Source organism: Pseudopodoces humilis, chromosome 13 (assembly GCF_049639895.1).
Source record: "Pseudopodoces humilis isolate 2021_Gansu_Grassland_sample_001 chromosome 13, ASM4963989v1, whole genome shotgun sequence".
Classification (NCBI taxonomy): domain Eukaryota; kingdom Metazoa; phylum Chordata; class Aves; order Passeriformes; family Paridae; genus Pseudopodoces; species Pseudopodoces humilis.
Window position 1 is genome coordinate 20,228,909 of NC_142212.1, and position 15,197 is coordinate 20,244,105.

Genomic DNA, 15,197 nt, shown 5'->3' on the forward strand with positions numbered 1-15,197 from the left:
TGCAGGGATTTCACTGCACAGGGGCCTCGTTGGCATTCTCTGCTGCTCCCAATGACAATATTTACCCTGGCCTGGTGGCTCAGCCCTGCTTCTCAGCTGCTTTCACAGAAAGAGCTCGTGTGGAGAAGCCTTCAGAGCCCTCAGGTGCTGCGTGTGCAGGTCTGTGGGTACCCAGGGAGGATGTTCACCCCTGGTGCAGGGATGTGGCCCTGGAGGGTGGCTCTGTGGGGCTGTCCCTGTCCCCAGGCAGGGCTGGCTGATGCTGCTGGGGGTGGATGAACTGTGCAGATTTTTGTGCCCCAGCTGCCGAATTCCACCGTGTGCAAACAAGAGCTGCCTGTTTGATACCGTGAGCATTCCACAATCTTTAAATTAAATCTCTTGTTAATGATGACTATCACCAGGTCCTCAGCAGCACTATTGTGCCAGACCCTTTGAAAACGTGTTTAATTCTTCAGGAGCCGAGGTGCTGTCTGAATTCATCTCGCACAAGCACCGATGGAGTGGGATTTTGATGTCTGTCTGTGTGAATTATATGCCATAAAAATTGTCCTAGAGACACTATTTATTCATCCTAACACATCCCCTCTGTTGTGTGGTGATAACAATGAGTGCAGAGGGATAGCTGAAGGAGAGGCACTGGGAACAGGGGACGCGTTAACGCCGCCTGCCTGGAGATGAAGGAGTGTGACCAGGAGTTCTCAAACCTGCTTTTCACTTCTGTCATCTGAAGGAGATGGAAAAAGCGGGATTCTTTCTCTCTGTTCTCAGCACTGTGGGTTTGGAGCCTTTTTCCCTGCCTTTGTTGCAGCGTTGTTCTCCTGTGAGGATGTGCCTGAAGCCGGCCCTGGCTGCTCCGTCTCTCAGAATCAGACTGATGAGCACTTGAGCCTCGAGGAGGAAGGGGGGGTTAAACTGTTTGTCATCACCTTCAAATAGATCCTCGGGAAGCAAAAAAAGCTGGTGTCAATAAACTGCTTTTGTGTTTCCTCCTGCTGCTGCCACGCCAAGGCACTCGTTGCAAACCCGTGGGACAGAAGTGTGTTCTCCTGGAATCACGTTGTGTTCGAGTGTCCCAGGTGTCAGCTGCTTCACTGCTGAAGCACATCACGCTGTTGTGTGGCTCCTCGAGATCCTCCGCGTTAAAAAAGCAACTTCTCCTCAAGATGAGCAGAAATGGTGCGGATGGGGTTTGTTTTCACTTCAGGTTTTGGTCTGACAGCACAGAGGGGCTCGTGGTTTCTTGCTGCACCCAAGTTTTAGGTTGGCTCTCCAACCTTCCCTCGGTGGGACCCCAGGGTGTGCTGACAGGACAGCTCTGTGCTGGGGCTGCCCCTTCCCCACAGCACAGCTCCTGCTGCTTTCATCTGGAGCAACTTGCTGCCTTTTGGGAGCTTCCTTCTCTTGCAGAGTAATTAATAATTGAATTTCTTTACTCCCATTATGCAGGAGCTGTTTCCTGTGGTAAAACGTTCTGCCTGGCTCAGCCTCGGAGGGGGAAATACTCCCCACAATAATGCTGAAATCGGAATTAAAATGGTGCCCATCACTTCTGGTTTATTCCTGCCTGGAAATGGACTTTGGGACTGATTTGCTGCTCACTGCAACAGCAGGAGGGTGACAAAAACTGGAGGGAACACTGTTCAGCCAGCCCTACTGATTTGGATATTTGCTGGGTTTTTTGAAGTCTGAGGAATATTTGGCCTGTGTAAATCATAACAATAGCTCTGTGGGTTCTTCGCTGCTTCAGGTTTGGGTTAAACTTCTAATTGCATCAGAATCTCTTCAGGAGGGAGCTCAGCCTGTGTTTTGGTGAAGGACAGCACACTCCCAGCTGTAGAAATTCAGACGTGTTTGGGGTGAGCAGTTACATCTGTCTCCACATCTGGATTTACTGTGCACAGTTCTTGATGTTTAATACCCAGCTAAGGGAAGCATCCTTGTCCCTGGAAATTCTACTACAGCTTAAGAACCTTTATTATTTTCATGCTAGGACACAGTTCCATTATTCTCAGTTTTTTTTCAGGTGTGTTTTGCTTGGGTTCCTCTCACAGCTCTCTGCTGCTGAAGGTTTTCCTCCTGCTGTGTGTGTGCCCAGCCGTGCTTCTGGAACTTGCTGTGGCTTATCAGTGTTGTTTGAGTGCAGCATTTGAATCGCAGATCCCCTCCCCTGGCATCCATTCCTGCTGCACTGCTCATTTGGTTACAGAGCTGAAACCACTTAAAAGCATTTTCCTTGTCAGGGCTTGAAATTCTGATAAGTTCTGTAATCAATGAGAGGGAGTGAATAATGAAAAGGATCCTGCCTAGAACTTCACCGGTGGAAACTCACCTCTTCATTCTCAGTTGCTTGCAGGATTTCAGTGCTTCCAGAGGAGCTGAGATGTAAAACTGAGGGGTTTTGGTAGAGGGTGCCTCAACCATCATGGAATCACAGAATGGTTTGGGTGGAGAGGGATCCTGAAGCCCACCCAGTGTCACCCCTGCCATGGCAGGGACACCTTCCACTGTCCCAGGCTGCTCCAAACCCATCCAGCCTGGCCTGGGACACTGCCAGGGAGTTAATGAACAGTTCTAGGGAAAAGGAATAAATCAGATTCTTGATCCCCAGCCTGCAGTGCCTCGTTCCAGGCTCTGAAGGTCCTGCTCGGTTTGCAGAGCCCCCCTGAGCAGTTCAGGTGACCAGAGCAGCACAAAGTCCTCCTGCGGCCATGGGCAGCAGGTCACACCTCTGTCCACAGCCCGAGGGCCAGAGAGCCTGCAGCTTCAAAGGTTTCGATTCACCTGTTCCATCGCTGCTCTGGAGCTCTGCCTGCCCTGGTTTCATTCCCGAGCTCGGGTTTCGCACCTGCAGCAGCCGTGTCCCCCCGGGGCTCCGGGAACGGCGGGGATGCACTCGGGGTTCCAGCGGCACTGAAGGCACTGCTGGGATTCTGCGGGAGCTCCGAGGCTCGGCAGGCTGGGGAGCAGGGCTGGCACTGACGGTGACAGGGACGGTGACAGTGGCAGTGACAGCGACAGGAGCTTCCCGAAGTGCCGTTAATTGCCCGTTAATTGCCCGTTAATTGCCGCCGTTCCTCAGTTCTCCGCAGCCCCTTCGGTGGTTTCTCTGAAGTGACTCTTTCTCCCCTTGATCTGCCTTTGACTTCCAATTAGAGCCTGGGATTTGCAGCAGAACAAAGCACCAGGCTTTAAATCCCGGCTGTGCCTTGCTTTGAGTGTGTCCAGCTTCAAAGGCAGAGCTGTGGAGCACACCCGTCGGAATTTGGCTCCCGGAGTGTCCCTGTGGCTTCTCGGCCAGCAGGACAGGGTTTGTGTCTGGTTATGGAGAGTAACTCACGAGAAGTGTCTCTGGCTCTGGTGGCAGTGGCGGAGGTTTGGTTATGTTCTAATGAGGTTTGGTTATGTTCTAATGAGGTTTGGTTATGTTTTAATGAGGTTTGGTTATGTTTTAATGAGGTTTGGTTGTGTTCTAATGAGGTTTGGTTATGTTCTAATGAGGTTTGGTTATGTTCTAATGAGGTTTGGTTATGTTCTAATGAGGTTTGGTTGTGTTCTAATGAGGTTTGGTTGTGTTCTAATGAGGTTTGGTTATGTTCTAATGAGGTTTGGTTATGTTCTAATGAGGTTTGGTTATGTTTTAATGAGGTTTGGTTGTGTTTTAATGAGGTTTGGTTATGCTGTAGTTGATGAGGTGCCAGCTCAGAATGGTTTGTGGCACTGCTCGGAGGCACAGGGTGTTCAGTGCTGGGGGAGCACTGTCCCCACTGTCCCTGAGTGTCCCTGAGAGTGTCCCCTCTGTCCCCCGCAGGGCAGGAGCGCATCGGGAAGGACTCTCACTACGAGCAGGAGGGGAAGGTGCAGTTTGTGATCGATGCTGTGTACGCCATGGCCCATGCCCTGCACCACATGAACCGCGACCTGTGCTCCGACAGCGCCGGGCTGTGCCCCGAGATGGAGCACGCGGGGGGCAAGAGGCTGCTCAAGTACATCCGCAGTGTCAACTTCAACGGTGAGAGACCCTGTCTGTCCCCTGCTGACCCCCTGTCTGTCCCCTGCTGACCCCCTGTCTGTCCCCTGCTGTCCCCCTGTCTGTCCCCTGCTGACCCCCCCTGTCCCCTGCTGACCCCCTGTCTGTCCCCTGCTGTCCCCCTGTCTGTCCCCCGCTGTCCCCATCACGGAGCTGGTCCTTGGGAAGGGTAGCTGTGTGTGTGGATCCTGTTCCCCAGTGCTCCCGGGGGTTTGTCCTGGGTTCCAGGCTGGGGCAGTGGGAGCTTTGTGCAGCTGTGAGAGGGAAAGCATCACCTGTTCTCATCCTGCTGGTCCTGCCATGAGCTGGGACATCCTGCTGGCCCTCCTTGCAGAGGTGCTGCCATCAGTGCAGCCAGGGCTGGAGCAAGGCTGTGATGAAGAGAGGCTGGATCTGAGTGAGGAGCTCAGAGTGAATTTTGTGATGATTATTGCCTGGAGAACAAAAAACCCAAAATATGGAAAACATTCAACCTCAAGTGCTCATACAGTGAAGTTCTGAAAGTTTTGGAGTGCAGTTGTGTTTTTGCCAGTGAAAAGCTGAAGATGCTGTTCACAGGGGCCCCTTGGGTGCCCAAACTGCCATGAACGTGCCCTGAGTAATGAACACCTGGGCTGGTGACACCTGTGTGCACTGTCCTCCTCTGCATAATTCATTTCTCATCTTGCAGTGATTAAGAGATCGAAACTCTACAAATTCAGTCAGATTGTGTCTGGGCTTGAGGGCTTCCTGCAGGTGTCAAGTGCCCTGTGTCTGTGTGGGGAGAAGGCAGCTCCTTTGTCGGGAGCTGAATTAAATTGTCACAGCTCTGCATGAGCAAGGAGCTGCAGCCTGGAGACTGAACTGCTTACTGGGCTCAGCAAAATCTGGGAAATCTTAATAGGAAGAAAATAAATCCTAAACTATCAAAAACCAGCGAAATAACGACATGTTCTAATGATTGGAAGATGAAGGGTTATTTCTGAAACGCCTGTTTCCTCTCTGCGACGCGGTTTTCTTACATCACTTTTTATTAATTCCATTATTTCATGAAAGGAGCGCTGCAGTGATGCAAAGCGGGGCTGACAGAGCCTGCAGACAGGTGGCACAGAAAGGGCTCAGAGCCTCACCCAGCTCACAGGAGGTGCAGGAGGGCTGCCCCGCTGGGCAGAGCCCCGGCTGGAGCCCAATTACTGCAGCTCCAGAGCGGGGAGCGGGACGCTGCTGCCTGTCGCTCAGCGGTGCTGCCCTGCCCACAGCTGCTCGTGTTCCCCATGGATGCCAGGCTTCTCCCTGTGTGCCCTTCTCCTTCTGTGTGCCCAGAGCGCTGCTGGAACAGGGGCTGCTCCTGCCTGTGCTGTCCAGAGCTGTGCTGAGGTCCCTGCACGCTGCTGTGGGTCCCTGCAGTGCCCCACGGCGCTGGGCAGCCCTGCTGCAGCCGAGGGTCCCCGTCCCTCCCAGTGCCTGTGCTGGGATTTGGGGGCTGTCCCCATCCAGGTGGCCGTAGCTGTGCCCCCAGGGTTTGTCCCAGCGCTGACTTTGGGGTGGCTGTGACCGTGGTGTCCATCCTCCCTGGACCTTCCTCTGTGCCCTGGGGCTGTGCCCCGGCCTGGGCAATCCTCAGGTGTGTCTGTGGCATTTTGGGAGCCTCACCTGAGCTCCTGCCATTTCAGGTGTCCCTTTCTTGTCAGCTCTGACAAAGCTGAGCCTAACTCACCCTGAGCAGCCCTAAGAGTCCTGATCAAAGCCCATTTAGCACTTTGCTGCCTTTCCTGAGCAGCCAAGGAGTTACAGCCATTGCTTCTGATTGACTCTGAGTGTTTCACTCCAATGTATTCCGGCTACATGAATCTGTAATGACAATTAAATATCTGCCTGGTGCTCACAAGGAGCCGGCAAGGAGAGATTTCAGTGGGAGATTTTCTGTGCCAGCCTTTGAACTGAATTTGTATCTGATCTCAGAGGATTGTAGGAGAGACAGGAAACAATTTACCAGGGCTAGAATGGAGACTATGCTAATTCACTCCTTCAAATCTTTTTTTCACCCCCTGGAATTCAATGAAGAATGGGAATCATGAAGAAAACGATAATCTTAAAGTTCAGTGCTACAACAGGAGAGATTTTTCATTGCTTTAGGGAAAAAAAGTTACACAGGAGGAGGAAGCTTTGAATATAGATATGCTGGAGGATTGTCATAATCTTCAATCTTGACACAATATTACTCTACCCTACCCAAGCCTATTTTAATATGTCTGGAAATAAATGTCACCCTGGAAGGTTGCTCCTGGAGCTGTGAGGAAACGAGTTTCTGCTTTGAGTTCTGCTCTTGGGAAGGTTCCCATGCAGTGCCATGGTGGATAAAGTGCTGAGAGCTCACCTGGGGGTGCTGAGAGCTCACCTGGGGGTGCTGAGAGCTCACCTGGGGGTGCTGAGAGCTCACCTGAGGGTGCTGAGAGCTCACCTGGGGGTGCTGAGAGCTCACCTGGGGGCTCAGGGTCAGGGCTGTGCCAGCACGGGAGTGCCAGGGCTTCTCCTGCCCTGCTCTCACTGAGCTGGTGCTTCAGTCCGTGGTGAATAAAGTTAATTCAGGGTCCTCCATGGCACCCCCTGGCAGTGCCACAGAGCCCAGCTGAGGGACAGCACAGGGAATGCTCTTCCCAGAGAAGGGAGAGCACAGGGAATGCTTTTCCTGGAGAATGGAGAGCACAGGGAATGCTCTTCCCTGAGAAGGGAGAGCACAGGGAATGCTCTTCCAGGTAAGAGAGAGCACAGGGAATGCTCTTCCTGGATAAGGGAATGCACAGGGAAGGCTCTTCCTGGATAAGGGAATGCACAGGGAATGCTCTTCCTGGATAAGGGAATGCACAGGGAATGCTCTTCCCAGAGAAGGGAGAGCACAGGGAATGCTCTTCCAGGTAAGAGAGAGCACAGGGAATGCTCTTCCTGGATAAGGGAATGCACAGGGAGCTCTTCCCAAGCTCCCTGTGCTCTGTCCCGCCCGGCAGTGACGGGAATGGAACATGTTGAGGAGGGGGAAGCTATTTCTGGCTGCTAGTCGAGACTCACTCGAGCCAGGCTGACTTCTGCCAGCAGCATCTCTCAGCAGCAGATGGAACATTTTCCAGAGGGGGAAGCAGCATTTGGAGGCTCCATTCACAGGAGCAGTTTTCTCTGGAGAGCTCCCTGAGGACAGGGAGATGGGAGGGAGGGACAGGGAGGGAACAGGAGCCTTCTGATATTTCTGGCTCGGGCAGAGGAGGGTGAGGTAAGGCTCGTCTGGGCTTGCTGTGTTTGTGTTAGGCAGAGATAGTGGAGCTGTGGGAAGGGCTGGGTGATGGCAGCATCCTGACATTGGGATGGCTGCGGGACGGCTGGCCTCAGCCTGCGACGTGTTTCCAGTGTGAAAGCTCTCACCCCTGACCCAATAAAGGATTTGGCAGAGGTTTGGTGTTGGGTGGTTGGATTTTGTCTTGTTTCCTTCCCCCAGGCAGTGCTGGCACTCCAGTGATGTTCAACAAGAACGGGGACGCCCCGGGGCGCTACGACATCTTCCAGTACCACAGCAGCAACACCAGCACGCCCGGCTACCGCCTGGTGGGCCAGTGGACAGACGACCTCCAGCTCAACGTGAGTCCCTCCCTGCTCCTTCCGCTTCTGGGGGCACTCAGAACCTTAGCAGGGACCTTTGCTGCTTCCCCACAGCTCCACAGGGGGGTTTGCTCATTATCCCCTTCTCCTCTGTCCTGCCACCTCCTCCTGTACCCAGAGAGCCACAGCTCCTCACACCAACAGACACCAGGTGATCGTGCAGATTTTATTGCTTCTGCCAGTCTGCAGTCCCTAGCTTGGGAAATGAAGCTGTGATTTGTTGGAGTTTGAAGCCACTGGGCTTTCATTTGCAGATGCTTTTCAGTTTTTCTTGTCTTTGGAAAGCTAGAATGAAATGTTTTTGGGGTGAGTCACTTTTCCGGTGGTGGTTTTTAATCCGTGTGGATGAGGTGGCCTTTCAGGGATGGTGCCTGAAGGGAAACGGGCACGGAGGAGCAGCTGCTCAAATACACTTCGGTGTTTCCCAGAAAGCAAGCCCAGGGCTGGCGGGTGGGAAAGCTGGAGAGCGTGTCAGCCTCAGCCCCCGTGCCTGGGCTGTCACCTCGAGGTCCTGGGCTGTCACCTCGAGGTCCTGGGCTGTCACCTCGAGGTCCTGGGCTGTCACCTCGAGGTCCTGGGCTGTCACCTCGAGGGTGCAGGATCCCCTCAGCTTCAGCCCCAGGTCCTGGGCAGCAGGGCCAGCTCTGCCTCGTGGCTGGGGAGGGTTACAAACACCCACAGACACCTTCCAGCTCAGCTGGGCCCTTCAGCCACACCCCAAGGTGTGGGGCTTGCACTAGATGCCCTTGTCAAGGTCCCTTCCAACCCATGCTGCTCCATGATTCCATGACTCCTGAGGACAGTGTCTGTACCAGGGTTTCTCCTCTCAGCTCTCCCAGGAACATTGGGAATTCCTGGTGGGTTGTGGCTGCTTCCCTGCCCCTGCTGCCAGGTGTCCTGTGGGAGCAGGGACAGGGAACGGCCTGTGTGACACGGCCCTGCCCTGACACCACCCACAGGTGGCCAGGACACACTGGGGTGGCACAGGGGTGACCCAGGGGTGACCCAGGGGGTGGCACAGGGAATGGCACAGGGGGTGGCACAGGGGGTGACCCAAGGGTGACATGGGGTGCTCCCAGCCCAGGGCTCTCTCTGGGCCGGTGTCACTCGCTGCACAGGGCTGGCCCTGTGGCCAGGAATGTCCCCTGTGGGGACACCTGAGCTCCCCCTGGGACACCAGGCACAGGCTGCCCACAGGGCTCATCCCCTGGGCTGGAACCAAGGGCCCAGAACTTTCTGTTTTTAATGTTTCCATGGCTTTTGTTAAATCAAGTAAATGATGTGAGTCACCGAGGGGCCGCTCTTGGAGACCATTCACAAATGATATTTTACTCTCCTCGAATTTTGGCTCATTTTTATTTTCTGTGTTTGATTTGCTCTTTCGGGGTTTTTCAACTTCTGACGTTCTATATAAGGAAACCTATATTAACTTGCAACTTACAGTTCTTTTAGCAAAAAATATTAATATTTTATTAAGCATATCCTTCTTTATGTAAACTGCACATCCTGATTCATTAAAATTTAAAGCTAAATTAATGGGGCTTGATTTGTATTCCTGTTGTTGTGTTAAATGTTTCCATATAAAGACCTCTTTCATCACCCTCGTAGCCTCATGGCCACAGGGTCATATCAGTAGCTGAGATTTTCTCACTAACTTCCCTTCTAATCACTGAAGTGTCCTAGTTTCTCACACAAATATATATGTAAGATAGTCCCTTTTGTATTATTGGATTATTTCTTACAATAATAAAGACAATTGTGGAGTTTAGAGAAGTCAAGGATTCCTGGAAATAACCAAAATAAATACTATTAAATACACCCCAGGGAAAACCACCAGAGGATGTGATTTGTCTTCAGTAATTATTGTGGCAATAACTCTTCAGGGGATGTTTGCCCAGTTCTTATTTCTTAAATAGAGCACAAGAGGGGAAAGCAAAGGGTGTTTGGTGCTGGTTTGAATTTGGCAGCTGCTGCAGTGGTGCTTTGTTCCCCAAGAGTTCTGTCACTCGGGGCAGGCTCGGGCAGTTCTGAATTTCCCTGGGAATGGGAAATCTGTTCACACAGCCCTAAAGGTAAGGACACCCCAGACCCCAGAGGCAGGAGGGAAGTACCTGCAGGAGACCACCTAGGTGAGTCAATGTTTTCTTCTTTCTCATCATCCTCATTCCTAGAAAAAGCAGAAATGTTTTGCTCTTGGGTTCCTCTGGCCCGGCTGCTGCTCTTCAGTCTCTTGTGGGTGCCTTCAACAAAGGTCATCTTCCCATCCATGGTGCATTTTGGGGCATGGTGGGCACAGGCTGGATTAATCTGGAGGGCTGAACCAGATTTTTTCATGTTAGATTGCAGGGTAACTTCTGTTGCAGTTTTTTCTCTCTTGCTCGTGTTAGCAGACAGACTGAGGGGAGCTCTAGCAACTTGGAACTCTTCAAATCTGTTCTCTTATTGCTGGCCTGGGTTGGCTTTATGAATTACCTGGGACTGTCTGTATCTCTGGACACATAACAAAATACTTGATGACTTTTCACTGCAGCAAACTTGGGACATGAGAATTTATGTGAGGGCAGTGCAATCACCCCGTTTTCTTTTTCCTGCATGGCATCAGTCAGCCGAGCACAGCTTTGCCCAGCACGGTTTAGCTGCAGTTCTGGCTGCATTTCAGGTGTCTGTGCAAGGATAAATTGAGCAGATGTCTGATTTTGAAGGGCTTGGCCAGTAGTCCATGAGAAGCCATTGCAGCGCTGTGCTGTCCCTGCAGAAGGCTGCGATGCTGAGCTGCCACCCTGTCCTTGCTGAGGATTCTGCCAGGCGCTGCCAGCCCTCCTCACCCCGGCATTTTTGGGATGCAGTGTTGGTACTTCACAGCTCCTGCTGTCTGACATGCTCTGCCCTGGGTTTTAGGCTCACAAACTCAGCCTCCAAAGCGTGGAAAGGCAGAGACAGCCAAGGCAGTGGGGGTGGGAACCCTGGGCACAGCAGAGCTGCCCTCTGAGCCAGGAGCGGGGCTCTGGAGGGTGCAGCCTGTGCCCCAGGGCAGCTCCAGCACCAGCAGAACCCTGGGACTGCCTCTGATGTGCTTCAAAAGGCAGGAGTGCTGCAGCTGAAGAGGAGCCAGCGTGCCCTGGGGGGATGAGGAGTGCTGGGGAGCAGCTGGGTTTGGGAGTTCCCTCTTCCAGTGGGGAATTTCAGTTTGTTCTTGGGTTTTCAATTTGCATCTAAGGCTTGTGTGGTTCAAGCAGCAGGAAATGGTGAGGATGGCTGAAGGCAGCGTGGCCAGGAGACAGGTCCTGCCTGTGTGCCTCGTGTGTCCTGTGGGTCTGAGGGCAGGAACTGACCCCTGGGTGGGTCTGAGGGCAGGAACTGACCCCTGGGTGGGTCTGAGGGCAGGAACTGACCCCTGTGTGGGTCTGAGGGCAGGAACTGACCCCTGGGTGGGTCTGAGGGCAGGAACTGACCCCTGTGTGGGTCTCACAGCAGGAACTGACCCCTGGGTGGGTCTGAGGGCAGGAACTGACCCCTGGGTGGGTCTGAGGGCAGGAACTGACCCCTGGGTGGGTCTGAGGGCAGGAACTGACCCCTGGGTGGGTCTGAGGGCAGGAACTGACCCCTGGGTGGGTCTGAGGGCAGGAACTGACCCCTGGGTGGGTCTGAGGGCAGGAACTGACCCCTGGGTGGGTCTCACAGCAGGAACTGACCCCTGTGTGGGTCTCACAGCAGGAACTGACCCCTGGGTGGGTCTGAGGGCAGGAACTGACCCCTGGGTGGGTCTGAGGGCAGGAACTGACCCCTGGGTGGGTCTGAGGGCAGGAACTGACCCCTGTGTGGGTCTGAGGGCAGGAACTGACCCCCTGGAGGTGTCCCTGCTGCAGGCTGGTGACACTGCCCAAGCAGCTCCCATACCCGGCTGCCTCCTAAAAATGCAGCTTCTCTTGTTTGGAGGTGCCTGACACAAACACAAACACAAAGACATCTCTCCTGGAGGAGCTGCTGTGCCTGAAGGAGGAGGAAATGGATCGCTCCTAGAGGAAGCACAGGCTCTCCTGGGAAATTTGTGATATTGCTTCTCTTTCTCCAGGTACAGTTAACTCAGCAGGTCCCAGGTTTATTGTGTTTTCCATCCCATTCCCTGTGCAAGTATCCCAGAACTGTCAAAATCAACAAGTAAAGGAAACAATCCCTGTGGAATGGTTGAACCTGCCTTTTCCAGGTGTTGGCCCTGTGCTGAGGCTGGAGGGAGCAGCCCGGGCTCCTGCCCGTGGACACGCGCTGCTCCCTGGGCTGGCTGGCAGTGAGCTCTGGGGTGCTGCCAGACCTGGTTATTTGCCACTGGGGAGGGAGATCCTCCTGGAGCAAGCTGATGTGGGGTTGTTTTTCAGTCTGATTGTCTAATTCATGCTGTAATAAGGCCATTAGTGTCTGCACGGGGTGCACGGTGTCGTGTTTGAATTGCACTGGTGTCTGTGCCGTGTCGGAGGCTCTGCTCCAGCCCCGAGCTCCGGCTCACAGCGGTGCCACTGGGCTCTGGGGCCGTGCAGCACGTGCTCAGCACGGCTGCAGGACGTGAATCCTCGGCTGGGGATGGAAAACACCGTGTCCTGTCCCTTCTTACACCGTGCAGAGCTCAGGCAGCTCGTGCTGGAGACGTGCCTCCCTTCCGCAGCATCGGGCAGGGCTGGCTGCGAGCTCCAGATAAAACCAAAACGTTCCTCTAATTAATTTGTTTGCAAACAGAAACAAATCCATCACAAAGATGCACAGTGCATGCAGGGATAGAGGAGATCTGTGTGGTTCTCTGGGTGTGCAGATGGCTCCGTGCTGTGGAGCAGAGCAGGGTTTGGGACAGGGCTGCTGGGGTGGCTGCCAATGCCTCAGTATTGATAATTATCAATACTGCTAATTATCAGTGTGGTTCCATGGATCCAGCTCCCCCGTCAACCCCAGCTGGTGCTGTACAGCCCCAGGGACGTGGTGAGGGCTCCTGAATGATTCCCTGCTCCCTGGGCAAGGAGCTGGGAGCTCTGTTTGCCCTGGGTAGCCGAGTGTGAGGTCAGCTCTTGCTTGGAAGAAGGAACATCCCAGTAGCTCAGGCTGTGCGGATGGGGGTGAGCTGGGGCAGCCTTTGCAGGGACAGGGACAGGGACAGGGGCACATCCTGGCACAGACAGGATGGAACTCCCACCCTGCAATCCCTTTTTCCCCACAAATAGAGGTACATTGAGTAACTCTGTAATCCTCTGCGCAATTGGTGCGGAACCTGCTCACTTCAACACCTCCTGAACCTGTTTGGGCTCAGACTAATCAATTTACATGCCATAAACATCTCTGTTAGGGAATTTGGAAATAAATGTTATGAACAGTGAGCTGGTGAAGAGAGTAATTAACTGTCTTAACCTGCTGGCAAGAGACCTGGCTGTACCTGCCTTTTTTTGATAAAATATTCGAACTGGATCCAAGCACCTCTTCAGTGATATTTGTAGCTCAGGAATATTCTGTCAACAGATGGTATTTTTCTAAAACAACATGTTCAAATTGATTTCTGTTCATTGCTTTCTTGGGTTCGTTGCTGGGTTTTGAGTTTTTCCTTTGGAGCAGAATGTGTTTCAAGTAGATGGAGTTTCTGGTTTTGGCACTGTTAGGGACACTCTGCATCTTCTGCTGGCCTGGTGCTGTCCCTGCAGGTGTCACCTCAGCCTGTGGGTGACACGTGGTGACAGTCCCCCTCCCAGGGCTGGGCTGCCTGCACCTTTGGGGATTATTTCCCAGCATGAGTGCTGCTGAGAGCAGAGTCCTTGCAGGGGGACCTGCAGCCTGTTTGCACAGCTCTGGCCGTGGCTGGCCCCTCTGGTGCTACCCCATCAGTGTGTGGCCCAGTGAGGACCTGACAGGGAGCTCACTCCACCCTGAAACCCCTCCCAGTGCCACCTTCTGGCACCTGTGGCAGCAGCCCTGCTGTGTGCCGCAGTAATGGATGTTGTTTGTTTTGCTCCCTCATTAAATTCTGCAATCTCTCATTGCTCATGTCAGCCGTGACCGGCGCAAACACCTTTAATTATCTCAACTTGCAGAGTTAACCTGCAGCCGAGTGGAAGGGAATTTTTCAAGGCACTGGCCCGCTGCATGGCCATATGCTGATCCCTGCGTGCCCCAGCAGGGATGGAGCAGAGGCAGGTCCCTGCACAAGCTGTGCCTGCAGCTGGGCTGGGGAGTGCTGGGGATGAGAGCAGGGCTGTGGGGCTGCTGTGCCTTTGGTGCATTTGGCTGCTGGGCTTTGGCAGGCAGGAGCCCGGGCTGGAGGGAGCCCCTGGGCCAGGCAGGGCGGCTGCTGTGCCACAGGCAGGAGCTGCAGCTCTCACTCGGCCACAACAGCAAGGCAATGGTTCAATCTCACCTCTCACCCTGCAGAGCAGCCCAGGCTCAGAACTGGAGATGTGAAATGTCATTTCCTCTCCGTTCCTGACCTCGGCCCAGGCAGGAGCAACGCCCTGGTGCAGCGCCCGGGCAGGCTGGGGAGCTCCGTCAGCTCTGGCAAGGCACAGCACGGCTGAGACCCTGCTGCAGGTCTGAGAATGTCACAGGAACGTGTTTGTGGGGATAGAAACGCTGAGGGAAAGCAGGCTGAGAGAGTCTGAGATGGATTACACGTGTGCTTAAAGACAGGAGAAAACTGGAGCGTAAGGAGCTCATAAAAGCTATAATGGCAAAAAAATTATGCAGCAGAAGACTTGACTTGAGATTTTGCTTTGTCTTGTGTTGTTCCCTTCCATGCCCACGAGCCTGCAGGCAGACACACTCTGAGAGTGAGTTATGTAAGAAATGGGAGGTAAAAAATAAATCACCCGGTCTTCAAAAGAGGTGCTGGTTCTGCGCCTACACATCTCTCTGTGAAGCTCTTTGTGAGGCTAATGTGGTTTTGTCAGCAAATATATTCAAGAGCAAATGCTTTGCTGGGATATTTTATGGCTAATGAACATGTTTGGTTGCTTTTGGCAGGAGTAACAATGTCAGTTTGTGTGTTATTGAGGGTGCAATATTCTTTATTTAATATCTGCAAGCGGGAGGAGGCTCTTCAGAGACAGATGTGCTTTGTTGTGTTTGGAGAAGTTCAGCCAGCTATGGAGAGCTGAGCGCTTCAGCTGTGCCCCAGAGCTGCTGCCACGGCTCCTCAGCTCCTGGGGCAGCACGGGGCACTGGGCACTCAAATCCCCCCAGCCAAGCCCCTGGGCTCCCTGTCACACCCACTGGGCTCTTGAGCTCAGTTCTGCCCAATATTTCCACCCCTCTTCCCCCTCGTTCCAGTAACTCCTGCCCAGCCTCAGCCTCGGGCATCCCTGTGCACCTCTGCTCCCTCTGGGGCATCTCCAGGGACATGGAAGTGGCAGCAAACCCTGCCTTTAGTCTGTGTCTCATCCTTGCCTGGCAGAGGAGGCTGGGTGCCAAACATCCTGTGTTTGTCCTCAACTCCCCACTGAAGGTGTGTGGGACGTGTGGGCAGCGCTGGAGACAAGGGCAGGGAGAATCCAGGAACCACCAGCACAATAATGGC

General features: G+C 53.6%; 1 protein-coding gene across 2 annotated transcripts in view; it reads left to right on the top strand.

Moving 5' to 3' along the window:
* GRM7 (glutamate metabotropic receptor 7) overlaps positions 1-15,197 on the top strand; it is a 198,629-nt gene that overhangs the window by 130,180 nt on the left and 53,252 nt on the right. For both annotated transcript variants that reach the window (XM_088061798.1, XM_014251530.2), the window contains exons 6-7: positions 3,812-4,012; positions 7,497-7,636. In XM_088061798.1, the coding sequence (XP_087917924.1) occupies positions 3,812-4,012; positions 7,497-7,636 (341 nt within the window). The remainder of the gene's footprint in view (positions 1-3,811; positions 4,013-7,496; positions 7,637-15,197) is intronic.